The following is a 19,891-nucleotide window of genomic DNA, read 5'->3' as shown; positions in this document are numbered from 1 at the left end:
CACTGAGGGGACTCAGGCAGGGCCCGGGGGAAGCTGTGCAGCCAGGGCTGCCCTGTGGCTCAGAACTGCACCCAGCCTCTGCAAAGCCCTTCAGCCCTGCAGCTTTCCTGTCATGGTGCAGGCATGAGACAACACCTCTGAGAGGCCACAAATCTGGTTCTCACACACGAAGGTGAAAAAAGGAAGAAGCTTGGTCTCATTTTCAGCAATACCAATGGCCAAAAATAAGCCGGTACAGAGCAGGAACTGGTGTACCATAAAGCCTGAAAGAGTTTCCTTTTCCCCCAAAGGGTAGGGAGGGAGCAGAGCATGAACCAGACCTAGTGCAGTTGCTTTCCTTACAAGGCTGCACAAGCCTGGCCCATGGCTTGGGCTGCCCTGAGGTCTTGCTTTCTGTGACTCCCTGGCTATAGACTTGGAATGATCACTACTCAGAACTGATCAGTGAGACTGTCTCTACGTCAGGCACACCACTCATCACTGAGATACCAAGAACATGCTAGTGCAGAAACAACAAGGCTGATATTTATTATCCTCTCCATTGTATGCAGTATTTTTATTTTTTAAACACTTACATTTACCCATCCCTTCTCATTTGCTCTGAATGTAGCCACCAGCTCAGCTGAAGAGGTGTTCACCCTTCTCTCTTCCTCATGTGTGTCACAGACTGGGACTGCTGGTTTCCACACCAGATCTCTTTATGCCAGGTCATCAGTTGCCCAGAATTCCCAGCCAGATGCATGCATTCCCCATTCAAATCTCAAAGACAGCAGAAAAAGAAAAGCCCATCCAAGATGGAGAAGAAGAGGGCATGCACAGTATCTTCAGCTTCACACAAAAATGTCATTTCAGTTCACTGTTTCCCAAATACAGAGCGCAGTGATTGGTGATAATTTTCTGTTCTATCTTCTTAAAACTATAAAAGAGGATCAGTGCCATGTTTTGGTAGCATACAGTATTCACCCCAGCACAGCCAGGAAGGAAATAGTTTGAAACACCAGACGCTGTTCACAACCAGTGCTTTGGATATATTTCCATCAGGGGTTTCTTCCCTCCCCATGAAAACAGACACACATTCTCATTTAACAACTAATTGATTTATTTAACAATACAAATTTCTTTCTACTGCATGGTTTAGCAGAGAGAACTTGAGAAACAAAATTAGCTTCTTTTCTTTTTCTTTTAAAGTTTAAATGTTTACACAAAACAACCTTTACTTCAGTAAATATAAAATTTACACACAAAAAAAAAATCTACATTAAAAAATAACAGAATCATGACAAACCAACAAAAAAAATAAAAGAAAAAAAAGAGGATGGGAATTCAGTGTAAAGGATCCAATTGCAAGGAAGGCAAGATGGGGCAACACTAACAAGGCATCCCATTTGTACACCTAGGTATCTGAAGTTGTAGGTACGATACAAACCCAAAATACATTAAAATTAGAATTAAAACCTGTATTTTTATAGCAGAATATTTCATGATATAAATATCTGTAAATTCTGTAGGCAACACAGTTAGTGCATGAAATCCATAGTTTGCTCTCCACTGGAAGGTCACTGGAGTGGTGTAGGAGCACCCTGTGGCCCACGAGTGCACTAATGGTCAGCAGGGAGCAGACGTCAGACGTGCAGCCCAGATGTGATAGCCCCTTGTTTCTTTGCCAATCTGTGCTATTTCTCACACATCCAATGACATGACAAGAAATTCTGGTCACCTTCAGCAGTGATTTCCAGCACTTCATCTCCTGGCATTAGTCTGTTACCTGACTTAGGCATATTCACCTGCCAGATCCCGTTTCTCATTCCCTTTTGCACTTTTTAACCTGAACTCTAAAGCTATCTTGTAGCTACCAAGAGAGATTGGCTTCTAGGTTGAGATATTTGGGATACACAGTTCTTCAAGCCACCTTCAGGCATCTGTAGAAATATTTAAAGTAGGGTGGACAACTCATGGTCAAAGGTTATGTGATACAAAAACCAGGGACCTGTATAGTAATGGTTAATTTTTGATCTAAATCTTTAGTATTTTTTGTACTGATTTAATATTTATAGTTAACATTCAGCTTTCATATATTAAATGAGCAGAGCATCTTATTGATGCAAGTGCTACGTTATCTCCAAAAACACCAGGTAGTAAGGGAGACTGCAAAATTTAAAATTAAGTGTAATTTTAAAAATCATTTAAAGGAATCAAGTGTCTTTTTTTTTTTTTTTTTTATAATCAATACTGTGACTGGCAAACTATAAAAGCTTAAATTATAAAACTATTAGTGACTCTACCTTTTAAACTGTACTATAAAGCTGTATTTTTGTCCTTACAGATGTTACAAAATTTCCAAGGCAGGAAGTGAAGGGGGGAAAAGGTAGTCTAAAACACTTTTACAGATTTCATTTTCACTAAGAAAGGTTATATCCCCCACAACTGTTTTTATGTCATATAAATCTGATTAAATTCATTGTACTCCTCTCTTTTCTGGGTAGATGATACAGTGTTCAATCATGCTTTGGAAGACCTTTTTCAATGGATAACTCAGTTCTCTAGGTCAGCAAGTCCAACTTGCTTTACTCAGAAAAAAAAGCACCAGACTATCTCTAATTTGGTCACCCTCCTGCAAAAAACCTTTGTAGCAAGACTGAGGCAGCCTGTTCCGAGAGCAGGACTGGCCCTGAAGCAACCAGCTACATTAACTTCTGGAGAAAGCATATGAAATGTGATCATTTCAACTTGAGAAAGAGCTGAAAAGTATTAAATTTCAGAGAATTTTAGAAATTTCACTTGTTCTGTTAAAAACAAGCCAGGGAAAACTTAATCCACAGGTGTGCATTATACATTTAATAGCAAGTCTTTGCTTATGTATATTAATTTAAAAATTATCCACAGGGATCTGTGATACATTGGCCTTGCCTTGTTACTATAACTAAATTTATTAAAATATTAATTTAAAATAGGAAAACAAAGAAACTACTCCTTGGGGAACATGTTTATTGTGTTTGAGATGATACACTGGGTGCTCTCTGAGCTACAAAGGGAAAAAGGAAATCCTTTCATTACAAACTGACATAGGTAAAAGTTAAAACAGTTTTCACAACAGCATGTACCACATATTGGAAATAGATCTGGGTTTAATACAAATGACATAATTCCTAGTAATCTACAGCTACCTTTAATAACTTCATACAGATAATGAATTAGGCTAAAATGCACTATAATATTTGGTTGACTTCAGGAACAGTATCCTTAGTACATCACAAAATACATTTTGATATCCCAAAGAAGCAAGACTTGCAAGTAGGCATTTTAAACATAACTAATCTACAGCTACAAACTTCTACTCTTGATAGCATTTACCTTTTTGGGGGGCAGTATCCCAGTCTTCAAAAGGATAAAAGCAGAGTAGAATCAGTATAACATATACACAGAAGTCCGTATTGTAAAGGCTATAAAGATTTGTTGCACACTGCAAAGTTGCCTTCTGCACCTTCACACTGCACAAGTAGTTTGTCATTTATGTTGCATATCTCTTGGTCCACTGTCTGGCTATCCTGTCATGTTCTGCTCTGTTGGTCAGGTATTGAGTGGCTATGCTTCCAACCAGAGGGTCAGCTGCAAAAGGCAGGAGAAAATGCATCACAATCCAAAAAAAAACCCAAGTAAAAGCATAGTTTAAAACACAGCTTCCATTCCAAAATATAGTTTAGACCAGAAATATAGTGGAGCTCTTATAAGAGATTTCCAAGAAAGCACACATGAACAAAGCACAACAAACAGAAAAAGAAAACAGGAAAAATCTGTTGTGGTTATCTGCATATGAATGAATCTTGCCTCAGGCAGGTGCTCTGCTTTCAGCCCTTTGCCTGCATGACATATTCAGCAGTGCTGCCTGGCACCCTCCTGTCAGGGAGGTGCACATGACTAGAGTGAGTTAGAGCATTAGGGCTGCAGGACACACCGAGGGGAGCCCTTCAGGAGCCATCAAGCCTTTGTGCCTAAGAGGCTTTGTACTATTTCTCCCTAACTGTGACCACTTTCTGTAAATGAACGGTCCCTTAGCACTACTGCTCAGTTCCTGCCCTGACCGCAGGCAATTAGCATCCATTGCCTAACGACACCGGTCACACAGTTGCTGCTCCTCCCCTCACAGGATCAAGGAAGTGTCTTTGAAAGAGGGAGAGTTCTCTCTGAACATCACCCCCCTCAGATTTGCAAGATTAAGCCTTTCAACTGCTGTCTTAAGAGACTTCCTGCAGTCTCTTCCGACATGCAGGATTTATAAGTCAGGAGAATGTAGCTCCTTTCCTGGATGGAACACTCATTTGCCGGACCTCCTTCAATACAGACCTTCAATGACATCAGCTTATTTTCTCCATCATATCTTGGAAAAAAAACGACTTAGTACTATTTACTTTGTTTGTGTCACAGGAGTGAAAAGCATCATTAAAAGTAGGACCACATCCAATATGGAGCGCTTCATCGCAAATTAAAAAAATATATTAAATTTTATTTAATCTGGATGCAATCAAATATACAAATTACATTCCATGGCAACTAAGTCAAATGACTGAGAGTCTCTCAGTGAACTATCAACTCCTTACCTGGGTTGCAGTCTGTCAGAAGTGAACAAATAGACAGCAGAACCTTTGAAATAGTCAAAGCAGGGCTCCAGTTGTCTTTCAGGATATCCAGACAGATGACTCCCTGACTGTTGATGTTGCAGTGATAAATTCTGGTGCGGAAAGTAACCTGAAATCACAGCATAAGAGACAGAGAGAGTCATTCAGTGCTGCCCAGGGATGGTGTCCCTTGGTTCTGAGCAGCCTGTGGGATTCCCAGCTCTGCAGGGCTTCTGCAGATGCAGCTCCTCTCTGCTTGGTTTCCAAATCACAATTGTTTAACAGAAGAGTGACTATTTTCTGTAGCCTGGGCTGCCTTTAAGAAACCTACCATGATGAGATTAGGGGCATAAACTGCTTTCACACAGGCTCTCTGTACGGTACCCACAAAAATAAGGACCTACTTTATAGTATGGTAGGTATTTAATGAACATACCACATGTCAGGAACATTCTAATCACAAATGTAACTTTACTGTAGTTTCTGAAGGTGAAGAAGTAAACAGAATTTGTCTGCATGTGCAGTATTAGCTGATCTTTTTCTTTCTTTCAAAAGCCTAAATACAGACCATGAAAATTAAAATTTTAAATTAACAATGGAATTAATTAACTTACCTTCATTAGGCAGAATATAATATACAGCCAAAACAATGCTATTACACTAACTAAATTCATCCTTAAATTATATCAGACTAATATGGATAGAGCATTTGAACATACTGCACAAATAAGAAGTGAGAAATATGTAACTGCTTTAATTATACAAAGCACAAGAACATATGGATTTTTTTCTTTTTCATACTGACTGGCGGAAGTGGAATCCACAATATATCCTGAAAATTTAAAAACTATCATGCTCTAAAAAAATCTAAAATATTTGAATGAGGAATTTGTCTAAAACTGTGCACCACTTCAGTATAACATTCTTAATTCAGAACATATTAATACAGAGCGTATATTCTTTATGTTGCAATCATTCTAGGGATGAAAAAAGGTATTCAATTTATAGTAACATAATTATGGCCCCCAAGGTGTAAGTCGTAGAATGTTGTGTGATAAAATGTATTCAGTCGTGACAGTTTTGCAGTGTCTTTTCTGGTGACTTGGTGAAGAGTTGTAATTTGACAGTAAGGGAGGGGAAAAGGGAATGACCTTTAAATTCTTTCATATCCATTAGTAAATTACAATTTATTAGGTGTCCAAACTATTTCTGAGCAAGGAATTGACATTTTAATTTAAGATTTGTTTAATTTAATAAAAAGAGCTTTTGCTCAGAAACATTATCAAACAAGACTGCTGATTTTAGCAGTAGTAAATAGACATTTTAAAATAATGGAAATTCATCACACTAATTTACCCAATTTTAAGTCACAATATAATGTTCCAGTTTTCTACGTGAACTTACTTTAGCTTTTTCTGATTTTTTAAAAAAATACTGATAATATTTAATATAGAACCAGGCTCATAACAGGAAAGACTATTATACACATATTTTAGTAGCTACAATGACAAGAAGCGAACATAAGACGGTCTTGTGTTTTCTTCTACTAGAACTAAAATTTCTTCAATCTTACCTGTTGATCAGAATTATCACCTCATTTATCACTTGGTGAAGTTTGGAAATCAGTACTGACAGTGGTAATCAAGAAGTAAATTAGACGGGATTTTTCTGAGACTGCAAGCCAAGATTTTGGACCTTGTAGTTTTCAAGACACCATAAACAAATCTGATATTCAGAAAGCGATGTGCAGTCACTTGGCTGCAAGCTGTATTCTTCTCTCATGAAAAAATGATCAGCACGATACAAATCCTTACCCTTACCTTTGGTGGCTTGAATGGATAGTCAGATGAAAATGTGATATCCAGGAAGAAAACGCCTCCTTCATATACAGAACCTGGAGGTCCAAGTATAGTAGATCTCCATTCGTAAATGTTATCTCCTTTAGGACCGGCACTGTGTAAAGAAAAAAGAGGAGAGGGAAAGAAAGTGTCAGATGTACCTTTGAGAGAGGCATTTTATAGATTTCCTTCAGCATTCATTTTATTGAATAAAAACCATTTGATTATTTTTAACACCTGCCCAATTTCCAGCTGATTTCAGTCAGCTAGGTGTTTTAAACTGGACAAAAGCTGGGTACTCTGCTGTCCCTTTGGAGAGAGAGCAATGAAATAGAATGACCATGCACTCACTACTGGTTTTTCACTGTCCAAAACATATCCCCAGATCTATTTTCTTGAGTATGTCATTGCTCTGAGTTTCCACACACCCTTTCCATGCCACCACATTCGTACACAAAAGGAGTTTTACATCTTGACCACATTCATCTTCTCTAAGCATTTAACAGATCACACCTTCATAAAAAACGTGGCTTCCAAGTATATTGATACACATTTATTGCTACTTGTTTCATAGGCTAGAGTGAAATGTTATACCCTTGGGCAGCAAAACTGGGGAAGGGTGAGAGAATCAAGTAACGTGGAACTGGGCTTCTTGCAGCAGTCATTCCAAATAACTGTTTCTTCAGGATATATTTGTGTTATGCCTCTGGGCAATCAGCAATGAGACAACGAGCCAAAAATATTTTATTTTAAGAATGCATTTCTCACTAGGGGAAGGGTTACTGTATAATTAATTATTAAAGTAAAGGTTTGAAAGAATGGATAATGAACCCAGCATTTTCTCAACTTCTGAGATGTCACTAATGCTATTATCACACAGTAATCATCTAACCTCCTCAGAAAAACCCCTAACCAAACAATAAACCCCTCCCCCTTGCCCCCCAAAGGAACAATCACCAAAAAAATCAGATCTTTAGCAAGCCTGGATAAAAATTAACCTAACCTTCCACAAAGGGTCCTGAACCCACCCTGCTGAGAGCCAGACTTACTGAGCTGACTGTTATGGAGAGCAACAGCACTGAACTCATGCAGACACAGTGGCTCGATCACATCCATGCAGATAAGCCAATAACACAGCACTGTAAAAGATCCTTTCAGTTTTCCCCACCCAGGCAGTTTCCCAGACACCACCTCCATTTCCCAGACATGCTAAAGCAGCCCCAACCTTCTCCCTCTGTGGTGCCCAGGAACAGGCCCTGAGGACTGTCACACATGAACTGCACATGAAGTGAGTGACAGGGCATGGCACCACACTGGAGCCTGGGAACTTGTGGTTTCTGGAACTGCTCAACACACAGAGGAAACTCCCTACAAACAGAAGGCTCTTCCTGTGTCATGTCACCTCACATATTTGTCATACATGTTTGCAGTCTGTAACACAACATGTTGGACATCCATCCTTACTATGTAGTGAAACATGGAGACACTCATCCAAGACGCGGAATATGAGCAGTCTGCACTATGGATCTGCAATTGTCCTCCTGCCAAAATTTAGCTATTTTTACATGAAGATCATATTTGAGAAAAAAATGCTAATTTTGATTAAGAATTCACTTTCAATTCATAATTTTCCAAGATGCTCTTTATCTTGTAGACATTTCATGTACCAAATGTTGCAGTTCTTGCATAAACAGGACAAAATAATCATAGAATTTGGATGACATCCTATTTAATTAAAAACAAAAAATTATTTTATGAAGCTGTAGCTATTCTCCTGTTGCCAAAATTAAATTAGGTAACAATAGAATGCTGGCCTCCAGAGCACAGCTAGAGGGAAAAAAACCTACACGTACTGTCAAAAATAAAGTTTGGGTCTAAAATCTTACTTTCTATTTGTAATGCATACATAAAAGTGGAAGGAAAATACTAGATACATTTTAAGGAAAAAAAAAGGAAATCTAGAAGCAAACAGGTCCATTTTTGGTAATGCAATGAACCATTTGTGCCATCAGTCACTCCAGAAGATAATTTTATTCACGCTCCCTAAAAACCAATTAGTGTAAGAACTGAAAATATTGGGGCAATAACGACAACATTTAAAACCCACACAGGCCACTGAAATGTTTCAATTAATTCTTGACATTCACCAAGCTTACAGCTAATTAGTATTGTGCTTGAAAACCAAATTTCTGTGGATCAAATCAATTTCAGTATAAGAAGTCCTAATGACTGCTTTATAGTTTAATGCAGAGGTTAGCGCTCTTGCCCGGCACGTCAGGTAGCTTTCTTTCACGCACCTCCAACGGCTGGACGGATTTCAGTCAAATTAATGAAATGGATGTATCAAATCAGCGACATGTTTCAGCCCAGTGAATCAGTCACGATTAAGTGCAGCACCAGTCCAGGGTCAAACTATCTGGTAATCAATTACCAAGTCAGAGCTAGGGCATCCATGAGCTGGTAGCCACAAAACACAAAATCTTGATGGAGCGGCAGGTCTCAATGACAACTTCAGTGTTTTGGCTACAGAGCATACAAGTGCAGCCCATTGCTAACAGCCTGCTGTCCTCCTAAATTAGCTTCAGAACATCACAAATTCAGTAAAGGCACCAATACTTAATTCTCAATAAAAAATCCACTTGATTAATTTTTTTACAATATGGGCTAAAAAGTCTCAGACAAAATAATAAAGCAATTTAATTGAAATGACAAAACATTATTTGCAAAATTAGGGAGGTTTACTTCATACATTAAAGATGGATTGCTTTTAAAAAATAAATTAGAGTTAACTGGCTGCATCTGCTTCCTAAGCAAATACTCATTATGCCACTTCACTGAGGGATATATACCTGATTCAGATAAGACAAAGGATTCATGACCATGCTGTAGCCAAGCTAGTCCACGGAACAGAGTTAATTTACAAGTGTAACTTCAGATGGTAAATTTGAAAAGACATGAGGTTAAACTTGAGGGGCCCAGGGGTTCACAGCAGGTCTGTCAAACCTAACTCTGCTGAACCCTGGCTCTCAAGTTTCACGAAGACGAAGGACAGCTTTTCCAGAACAGTGCTAAGAGCATTCATGTGGATGCAGCAGCATTCACAACAGCAAAAAGCCTGTTAGACTCCCAATGCAGTGGTTACAGAAATCCAAGTTCAGCTTTTGTTACAGTTTATTAAATCAAAATGCACTGAAAGTGCCCGCATGGAACTAAATGCAGGACAAGAAACTAGGACAAGAAATTTCCTATCTACAGTGATGCTGCTAGCATTTTGCTTTCTGCACTCACTAAATGCGCTGCTGTCAACAGCCCTCCTCTAAAACACAAGGCTCTAAATCTGGCAACAGAACGTAACTTCATAGTACTGAAACTGTGCTAATGGAGAAGAAAAAGGATGAAAGAAAATGTAATTTGGCTAAATTTGATGTTAACTCTGTGTTATGCTTTATTATGATATAGAATATGGGTCTGCAACAACATACAACTGAGGGGTGGGTGTCCCTTTTAGGAAGCTTCCAACAGTGGAGTCTGTCAGACTCTAAAAGCCTTATGAGAAATGTCATTGATATCATAGAATTAAAGGTACTGCTGCTCTACATCTCAAAAAAACCACCGGGGGTGCCTACATGGCACAGGTTTAAGTGGTGGTATATTTTCTCACATTCTCCTCTCAAAGGCTCCACCCTCAGCTGTGATACCCAAACAGGCAGAATCACAGAACTGTAAAGGCTGGAAAAGGTCTCTACTCATCATTACAAAGGCAGCAGCTAACAAACCAAATGGGGCACCTAGGGTGAGAACGATGTGAGGAAAGACCTTCCTCCATCCTTCCCAACATTTATTTCAAAATGAGATTCAGCCGAAGTAAAACTCTTGGAAGTTCTTCACAGACTGCTCAGCCACAACTCTGTCACTGTGTAATTTTTACAGCAGTGTAAGTGAAGACAGTGCTTTAAGACAGGGATAAGACATCTCTTTTGATTTTTCTTATTTCAACTGAAAGCACTAAGTAAAGAAAGAAAAATGCCCTCAAGCATGTTCCACAACCTTGTGCTTGAAAAATCCACTTCATAATGCTACAGTATAGTGAAGTTCTGCAAAATCTTCAACACAGCTTTGGAAATTGACTTTTACAAATCCTGCTGAAAGAAAGGCACTCAGGATGTTACCAGCACAAAAGTCTCTGTTTCGGACACCACTGTCTCAGCTGAAGCTGTTGAATTATCTAGTTCAGTGTGACACCATGAGATACTAAAGGGGCTGTGACAGATCCCATCAGTATATACCATTCAGGTAAATATGCAGACCCCATCTGTAGGGAGTCTGCCTGCTTCACCATCTCAGCTTCTGAGCTCGGTGAACTCATTTCCAGTGAAAGAAAAATGCCCCAGGCTCAGGTAACTTCAACTTATCACAGAAGTGGAGATTCATATTTACCATGCAGGATATCTAATGTTTGCCCCTCAGGCTACCCAGACAATCAGGATAGAGAGAAGACCCGGAATATCTAAATGCTCCCTAACACCAATGTGTTCCATCTCTCTGGTGACACCTACCTTTCACCAACAGCATGGGGAGCCCGACTCCCAACTCAAGCTGCTAAGCTCAGCACTTGAGAAAATCCTCCTTGCCCCTCCATGCAGTGAGAAAGTGAGTAAAAACAAAGCTAGACAACCCTACCTAGCAGCACACCACCTTTTTATCTATCTACAGATATACACTGTCATGCTGCTGGTAATTAAAGAACAAAAAAATCATCTCACAAGCAACCAAAGGATCTTTGTCTCGTGCAAGCTTGCTCAGTGAGGCCTGGAGAGAGCATAAATCACTTACCAGTAGTTATGTTTTAATGTTAAGCATGGGAATAGAAAATGCTCAAAATATTTTCTTGCTTTCATATTTTCAACACTTTGAAGAAAATTTGTCCATTATCCTTTTTTTTTCTTAATTCTCTTTTTCAAGTGTGGAGGCACTCTTGTAGTTTGGGTGCAGAGTGCAATAAAGGAAATGAACATTAATTAGAAGGTTATGTTTGTGGGTGACTTTCAGTTCTATGACCTGTGACAAGCATGGATAACAATGTCCATTTTCTTTATTTTTCAATGCCTTGTTTACAAGGCTCTCTGGAGTGCTTATTCTCAGCATTCATATTATCAGTACCAGTGCCTAAGCACCTCTACTTAAAGAATCTGGGTACTGTATCCTATAGACACAGAAAGCATTCTGGTTTCACTGGCAGGAGCTACAAGTACAGCACTAATTTTAGGATTACAGCATTTTTCTGTGGTTGGACACATGAGGGCTGTCTATAGCAATGTATCAAAACTGTGCAGAAAACACATTTTGATAAGGTGCTCACTATTACTAAGGTTTATATGTTAGTGCAATTTTTTACAAAGAAAAAGTTTCAGTCTATTGTGTTCTTTATATAGCTACAACTGTTTTTATTTTACCTGCCACTGAACTACCTCCTACATCTGTTTGCTGGAAAAGGTTATTTACTGCTTCTAGCAGACCTACAGAGGCTCTGTGGAATTGAGGATATAAGGATCTAGTTCAGTGTACAAATCTTTCCTTGTGTTACTTCCCTAAAGTCTATAATGTCCTTATGATTGAAATCTAGAAATTAGCATTAAAAAAACCCAAACCCAACCTGTTTTTACCTCATGGATCCCCTGATAATTCAGCTGGTTGTAAAGCAGTGCAGAACTTGTGCCCAAGGACATGGCTCAATGCAAAGCAAGTGCAACTTGAGAGCTCCTCAAAAACAGCATGGCTACTCCAAGCAAAGTGCTGATCCATCCTAAACTAACTTGGCCAAACCATACACGTTCAAAAACCATTCATGGATTATTAGCTTCATGCTTAATCAGGTGCCATTTGCCCTCGTGCAGCCAGAGCCAGCATGAACTTTACTTGCTTGCTCTGGCTTAGAAATGTAACCATGTGGTTGTGTTTGGTTCAGGTCACACTGTACCACCAGAGGACCTGAGCCAGTGCAGATCTGCTATTAATCACCCTGAAGGGAAAGATGTGTTTTACACCACTAGAACCTCCAGTGCTAAACTTGCCATTACTAGAAGAATCTACACTGTTGTTACCAAAGGAAGTTAAGTAAAAAATCATTTGCTAATTCCATCAAAGCTGTAATATGTAGAAAATCCCAGAAATGTATTTTGGAAAGCTGACAGTTTTTCCACTGCCTAAAGCCCCATTAAATTGGTTCATTGCTACAATAGCTTTAGATTACTTTTCTCCTGCTAGTTCCTAGGATCTTTCTTGCTGCAGTTAGAAGTCTGTGCAGGCTCCTTCCATCTTCCAGAACAACCCAAGCCAATTACGGAGGCAGAATTCCTGTAATTTTTCTTTTGAAAAAGTAACTAAATACCAGAACGCAATTTGCTAAATTACAACAGAAATACTTAACTTAAACCATGAAATGAAACACATCAGATTTTCTGTGTCTATGCTCCTGACAGAGGAGTTGAATCCAGGCAATACACAAAAAAGTTTACCAAATGTGAGTTGTTTCTGAACACAAAAATCTCATAGGCATGAAGAAATTTAAAATAAATGTTCAGCAGGAACTAACTTGAAACATGCACAGAAATCCCTCCCATATGCCTACACTGGAGAAATTATCCATACTACCTAATAAAACAGAGAGCAGGACAGTCAGTAAAGGGAAACATTTCCTGCTACTCCACCATGTGTTCATAATAACAAAGCTTTAATTTAGCATAAAATAAAAGACCAGATCCCTTTCATCAGTGTTGAAAGACCTGTAGTGCTAGTGTCAAAACACTATTTTCTTGCTGTTGATATAAAACTCAATTTGTACTAGGGCTAAATCATTGAAGAATTTCTTTCGTTGAAGAAATTTATCTAGCAGGTACACAGTTCCCATTTTTCTTCCAGTCAATTTACTGATGAACCTGGGTTTAGCAAACATGGAAAATTTTGCTTTTCTTCTGTGAGAAAGGATTCTTCTCAACTCTCTAGCACAAACAAAACTCATTTGGGATACACACACATTTTGTTTTTCAGTGTGTTTAGCCTCCATTCTGATTCTAGCAATTCACACTGAAAGAATCACATGGTACCTGAGATCACATGGTACCTAGTTTAAGGTGTCAAATACATCCAGAAGATGTGTGCTGTGGAATATGACTGCAACATACAAGTCCCAAATCCCAGACCACCACCTTACCCTCAGGAGATTACATCATAAGTAAGTAATTCAGTTGTTCTGGGTCATCCACGTGTTTCAGGCATCAGCCACCTCCACCCTTCACTGCAAAATCTTCACGTCACAAAGCTAAGTGACACTGAGAAATCCAGTTTAGGATTTCCTCCCAATATTTTCAATAACACTTTTAATATCAACAAAGAGAAAAACCTATTGTTCCCAAGATCCCTTATGCACACCCTTCAGATGGAGGAGGAAAGAAGCTAAAACAATTTCACTAAAAGACCTAATTAAAAATACAACTGGCTTTAAAAATGTCGTAAACTTGTAAATACTCATGCCTAAGAACAAGAAGTGGGCAATTGCAACAGACTAAACCTGCAAGTTAAGCTATTCAAATGAAAACCCCAGCTATCAAGCTACACCAAATACCTAACTGGTAGGCATTTTCAAATGTATTAAAAATGCGACCAATGTATTAAAAAAATCTTCTACCTCTCTGCAGATTATGTTTTATTTTTTAAGGAAGGTACCTTCTTCCAAAAATTGAAAGGAACATCTAAAAACAGTATTTTTCAAGACAGAAAGCACATAGGTGAATTAGAGAATCACCACCACCCAATAATTCAAGCCCAAAGGCAGACTCTGTGATTAAACTTGTGAACCGCGTTAATGTTGTGGAAAAATTTGATTCTAATATCATAAAAGGATAAAGTGCAATTTATAGAACATGATTTATTCAGGAACTTCATGAAGGACCAAGAAAGAGAGAATTGCTGAGAAGTCACCTTCACTGAAATGTGTGTGTATCCACCTGTCAAGAAGGTGAACACCCAACATGCCTGGTGCTCCCACAGTGGAACCTCCTCCTCTACCTCCAGGATGTCCAGGACTGGGTTTCTCTATCACTTCACAACAACCGAGCTACAAGCATTTCCCCCTCCTCTAAAAAATCAGCTTTCAACTTCAGCAAAGAAGTTTCAGCTTGCCCATGCAGAAGTAAAAACAAGATCAGCCAGTCAGATAACCTTGCCATCATTACCACACATTAACACTCTGAATAAGAAGAACCTGCTTGGGGATTTATGACTTCTAATACATGTATATCAGTTCTGTATTAAGAGCTGTTTCATTCTAACACCCTAAAAGTTAACCTGTAGTGAGCACTGAATATTTTCATTTAAAATAAGCCTGTATTTTCAGCATCTAAGTCAGTTCTTGGTCCAGCCTTCCTAACCCTCTAGCATAGGCTTTTTCCAAATGTAATTCTATTATTACCTTTAAGTATTTTCTTCCTCTTGCCTCTATCCATTTCCACATCAGACTGTACAGCATAACAAACCAGAAAATGCTGTGCCACAGTTCCCTGTGTCAGATACCTACTTTGAAGCCATAAAAGTCTGATGCAAATCTCTGTAACTAGAAAAAGGCTGTATTTCTCAAAAAAGGATTGTTCTTTCGCAGTTCATACACCAAGACTTTCTCCACCTTGCATACAATATGGACACCTTCTCCAGTCCAGCTCCTTTCCAGACATGCTTGGGGTCACCATGTGGACTAGCTGAATTGAAAATAGTTACCTGTTTTGAAGGGGCATGAATCTGATTAGGCAAAACTAAAAAACTTGTTCAGCACAACAGTTCAATGTTCAGAAGGTTTGTCTTTAGTTATGTCTCCACACCGGCCAACAAAATTTCCTACATTGAGGGTTGATTAAATAAGCTTCTCACTTTTTTTTTTCTTTTTTCACTGAAATGAACACCACAACTCTGACTATGAGCTTTAAACCCTGCTTAGAGCAAAATGATGACAAGCTTCACATTCCGTGTGGGGGACAAGTTTATCATTGCTGGCAATTTTTACATATCTCATTTATTATTTGATATTAATTGCTTTGTGGTGCTGAGCAAGTTGAGAAGTAACCAGCGACTGCTGCCAAGACTCCTGGAGGCAGCAGCTGGCTGCAGACTGGCTTGGATGCCAGCACCAGCACAAGAATGCTGCAGTGGGGAGGAGGGCAAAAGTGGGGGCTGCAGCAGCTCAACCCAAGCTGGCTTAACACATGCTGGAATTATATTCTGCATGTGCAGCTCCAGAGCTACAGCAGGGATAAAGTCAGGGCTCATACGTTCATTTAGTATGGCAGCTGTAGACTGACCCAACATTATGGGCATTACCTGCCCTGTACCAGGACAGGGCATGCTCCATTTGGGTTCTGAAACATTAGCCCAACAATGTCCACTTCACTAGTTAAATATGAGTGCTTGGAGAGTTTCAAAACAAATCAACTGGGGATAAGAATCTGCTTTGTGTAATGCAGAACTGGAGACAGATGAAGCAACACTTGGTACAGAGAATATAAAAAATGTAATTTGTGGATAAAAAAGCATTAAAACACTCTGGGAATACCTACTTTAGTTCCAAAAGCAGAGCAATTCAAAGGAATAGAGAAAGCGTCATGCATACAAATACACATAAATCAATGTCTGATATGAATATCTTTTACTCCAAAAAAGTGTACTACACTAAAGGAAAATGTGAAGATAATAATAATTTCAGGGGAAAGAAAGGTCAATAAACATCTGAGTGAAACAAGTCTCATCTAGTAAAATCTGTTTATTGAAAAGCCAGATCCAGCCCAACTATTGCTTTCTCTACCAATAATAATTTAATATTCAAAGCATATGTTTTCTGTGGATACAGCTGTAGTGTAAGGAGCAGAGAGTGTACCCCTGGGAGCAGGGCTTTGCACCCCTCTCTAAGGGAGCTGCCACTGCTTAGGACAAACTAGGGAATTTGCGACCCACATGGAATTCTGCTGTTGAGCTTGGACCACTGGTACCTCTGGACCAAGATATGCTGGAACTCCATTGTAAGAAAAGTCATTTTCTCTCACAGCCCAGACTCTAGGCAGCTGCTGGGAAGTGTCATTTTACTGCCTGCAGCAGATACAGAAGCTCAGACCTTGGGCAAATCAAAAGCACATGGACAGCACAGACACTGGGTGCTAAATCCTTCTTTCCAATAGCTCAGGCAGCTGCACCAGTTGCACCACATTCAGGAATTAGATACTGCTACAACACAGATATGGAACGGCTGTGATCTTAAGAAAAAAAGGCTCACACTGTGTATGGTTTTTATTTGAAGCTATAAGCATGATTTATCAGTGGAGATAATGTCTCCTGCAGCAAAATTCATCAGGTTATATACAAATTAAGTATAATCTCTTCCAACATGTCCTAATATTATATATTCATACGTAACTCTACTTCCTTCATATTTTCAGTTAGTTTAATTTAGTGAACATCATTAACCACACATTGGCTTACATTTGCAGTCTAGGAAAAGTAATTTTCTTTCTGATAACAAATCTCAATAAAACTCTTTCTCTGCTGCAAATGCCTAATTTTTAAGTAGTGCACTGCTATAAAATTAGCTTAAGACAGGCTGTCTGCTCATTGCACTTAATGGACTCAGAGCTGAAAATATAAACATTTTTACTAGTAGTGAGTGTGCTGGGACTGCCTGCTGATGCTTAGATGGTAAAATATTTGTAAAAAAAAAAAAAAAAAGAAGTAGTAAATATGTAATTTTGTTTTTAACCCTTTTACTGCAGATAGCTAAGACAAGATCAATATTCTGTTTTACACAAAGAATAATAAACATGACAGGGCAATGACTTGATGAAAGTACCTGTACAGGTAAGGGGCAGAACAGGGTACAGAAGTAGTCTCCCAAGTCTCTGACAAGTAACCAAAGCACTAGGTCTCAGCAATTCCCATTCACTGCTTGAAGGTTTATGCATCTGATCTTCAGAAACCCCACAAACACCCTTTATCCTTTAACCAGGTGTAGAGAAGTGCTCCCAAGAGACAACTTACAAAACTAACTCAAATGGCAAGTTTTCTTTCTTGCTTAAATTTTCCTTAATGAAACAAAACAAAACAAAGCAAAAACAACAAAAAAAAACCCCCACAACAGTGCTGGAAAATAACAATAGTAGTAGTAATAATAAAAACAACAATAATGATGATAATAACAAAAGGATCAAGCTCTGGCCTAGCTCCAGGTCCGTTGCACCTGAGCGTGCTACCTTACTTCCCTGGAGAAGGTTGCCAGGCGCCAGCTCCGACAGCAGTGCCAAGCCTCTCTGGCATTTTGGGCTGGGCAGGGGAGTAACCAGTCAGTCATGCTCCAGCAACTCCCAGCTGCGGTGCAGCCACTGGGGAGCACAGCAAGCTGGTGTGGGGCAGACTGGCACATTGGCTCAGGCAGGGAAAGCCATGAGAGAACTCTTTGATAGCTGGTTCCCTTTCCCCATTGCGCCAAGCAAATGCCAGAACAGAAGACAATCCTGCAATGGGAGAAATACTGGACTTTTTTTTTTTTTTTTTTTTTTTTTTTTTGGAGTTAGTTTTCCAAAGGGGTAGTCATAAAGCTTTCAATAGGCCGCTGATAATTTGTGAACGCAAAGATCCAGCTTTTCAGAGTTAGGCTTCATCTCACCCCTGCTCTCCCTTCACCAAGCAGCAGCAGCTTTCACAGGGCAGGACTCCGTAAGAACTGGAAGCTAATTACCAGATGTCTTGGAAATCTTTCCAATCTGCACAGCTTCATCCAGTTTCCAATGCTTAGCATTAGCTCTTTTGGAACCTCTTCATCCTTATTTTGTGTAACAACTTTTCAACAAGGCAGGAGTTCTTTGTTCTCTCCCAATAAAACAACCTAAAATGTTAACACTTCAGCATGAAACTAATGAACTAAATGCACTTTTCCAGAGATCTAAGCAGACATACGGGCATTTCCAGATTTATGTGAAAACATATTAATCCTGGAAGAAGTCCTCTAGGCTGTGTTTTTAAAATAACTTCAGAACTACAAAAATTAATACAAACAACAGTTGTAAATTATCTGTGTTTTACCAAGCATATGGCCACTCAAGTGCTGCACTTATTGAGGATAACCCAAAATAAAATCTTATAGGGGGATGAAAAGAGAACCAAGGACCAAGTCAGACAATCTACTTAGATGCAACAGCTTTGTCCACAACATTTTATTCCAAATAATGCTAGTGGCAATGTAGAGCACTAAGTATTCAAGTCTACAACTGAGAAGGACGGAAATTATTTTAAAGTGTCTCCTCTTGGGGGATACAGTGAAAAAGATGAAGAGTTGGTTGAGTATTTCTGTTCCTGCAGTACTGCTGACACAGGAGATTGTCAGTTTGATACAACCTATTTCACAGGGATACTTACCAAGTAACTGGATGGATTCTGTACAAAGTGGGAATATAGACCCCAATATAGACCCCATTCACATGAATCCTCCAGCTGGCAGAATTGGGAAGGCTTTGAAACACCACAGAAAGCAGCTGGCAGCATATCTGTATGTGCAGTTGATTGCAAAGCAAATGTCTGACCATGCTCTCACTGTTCTATGGAAAGGGATGTAGTAGGAAATGTATCCTCTGCCCAGAGCCAAGAGGAATGGGTGACATACAGATTTTTGGTAGCTGTAAAGTGTCAATGTCCTGTTTAACATCAGCATTGCTTTATTTAAACTTCTTTGGACAAAAGAGTTTTCACCTTGGGCAAAACACCAAGACTGTTGAATGCCACCTACAGAAAGACTGTCATGACTAAAATTGGAAGCAATACCTTCACTTTTATTTTGTACAAATTCTACCCTGTGGATATTGTCAATTACATACTATAAAAATAAGTAACCTTAATCAGCACTCACTTTTAAATGTATTTAGATGCATGAATTTTAGGTAATAAGCCTACAACACTCGGTACTCCTTGAAGGCTGAAGGTCATCTCTTACAAGTATCATCTTGCCTCCCTCCTCCAAAATACTAACTTAAGTAAAATCACAACTGCAATTTGAGCTGCTTTTTCAAGCAAACACTAATATTCACTAAAAAAAAAATAAAATCTGTGGCTAAAAGGAAGTGGCAAACATATAATTAGCTGTGTTCACATGTGGATGACTATCCAGGAAGATTGTGATGACATGAAGCTGCCTTTTAGCAGGCACAGAATGACCATGGCCCAAACAGCAAAACTGGTCCCGAAGATTGTGATGACATGAAGCTGCCTTTTAGCAGGCACAGAATGACATAATCCCCCTGTTGCTGGCATGGCCCAAACAGCAAAACTGGTCCTTTCTACAAGTTACATCCTCTGTGCCTTTGGAGAAAGGAAGTAAGAAGCCCCATCCATTCAAGACAGTGCTGCTCCTGAGCTACA

General features: G+C 39.2%; 1 protein-coding gene across 2 annotated transcripts in view; it reads right to left on the bottom strand.

Moving 5' to 3' along the window:
• Nucleotides 1-1,081: 1,081 nt before the first annotated feature.
• UBE2E3 (ubiquitin conjugating enzyme E2 E3) overlaps nt 1,082-19,891 on the bottom strand; it is a 55,031-nt gene continuing 36,221 nt past the window's right edge. For both annotated transcript variants that reach the window (XM_041403448.1, XM_041403449.1), the window contains 3 exons: nt 6,434-6,566; nt 4,596-4,743; nt 1,082-3,606 (listed from right to left, as the gene is read on the bottom strand). In XM_041403448.1, coding sequence (XP_041259382.1) covers nt 3,509-3,606; nt 4,596-4,743; nt 6,434-6,566 — 379 coding nt within the window. In that variant the 3' untranslated portion in view covers nt 1,082-3,508. The remainder of the gene's footprint in view (nt 3,607-4,595; nt 4,744-6,433; nt 6,567-19,891) is intronic.

This window comes from Onychostruthus taczanowskii, unplaced genomic scaffold, assembly GCF_017590055.1.
Source record: "Onychostruthus taczanowskii isolate IOZ18803 unplaced genomic scaffold, ASM1759005v1 scaffold20, whole genome shotgun sequence".
Taxonomy (NCBI): domain Eukaryota; kingdom Metazoa; phylum Chordata; class Aves; order Passeriformes; family Passeridae; genus Onychostruthus; species Onychostruthus taczanowskii.
Note: the sequence above shows the minus strand (reverse complement) of the source record. Positions and strands in the feature narration are given on the sequence as shown.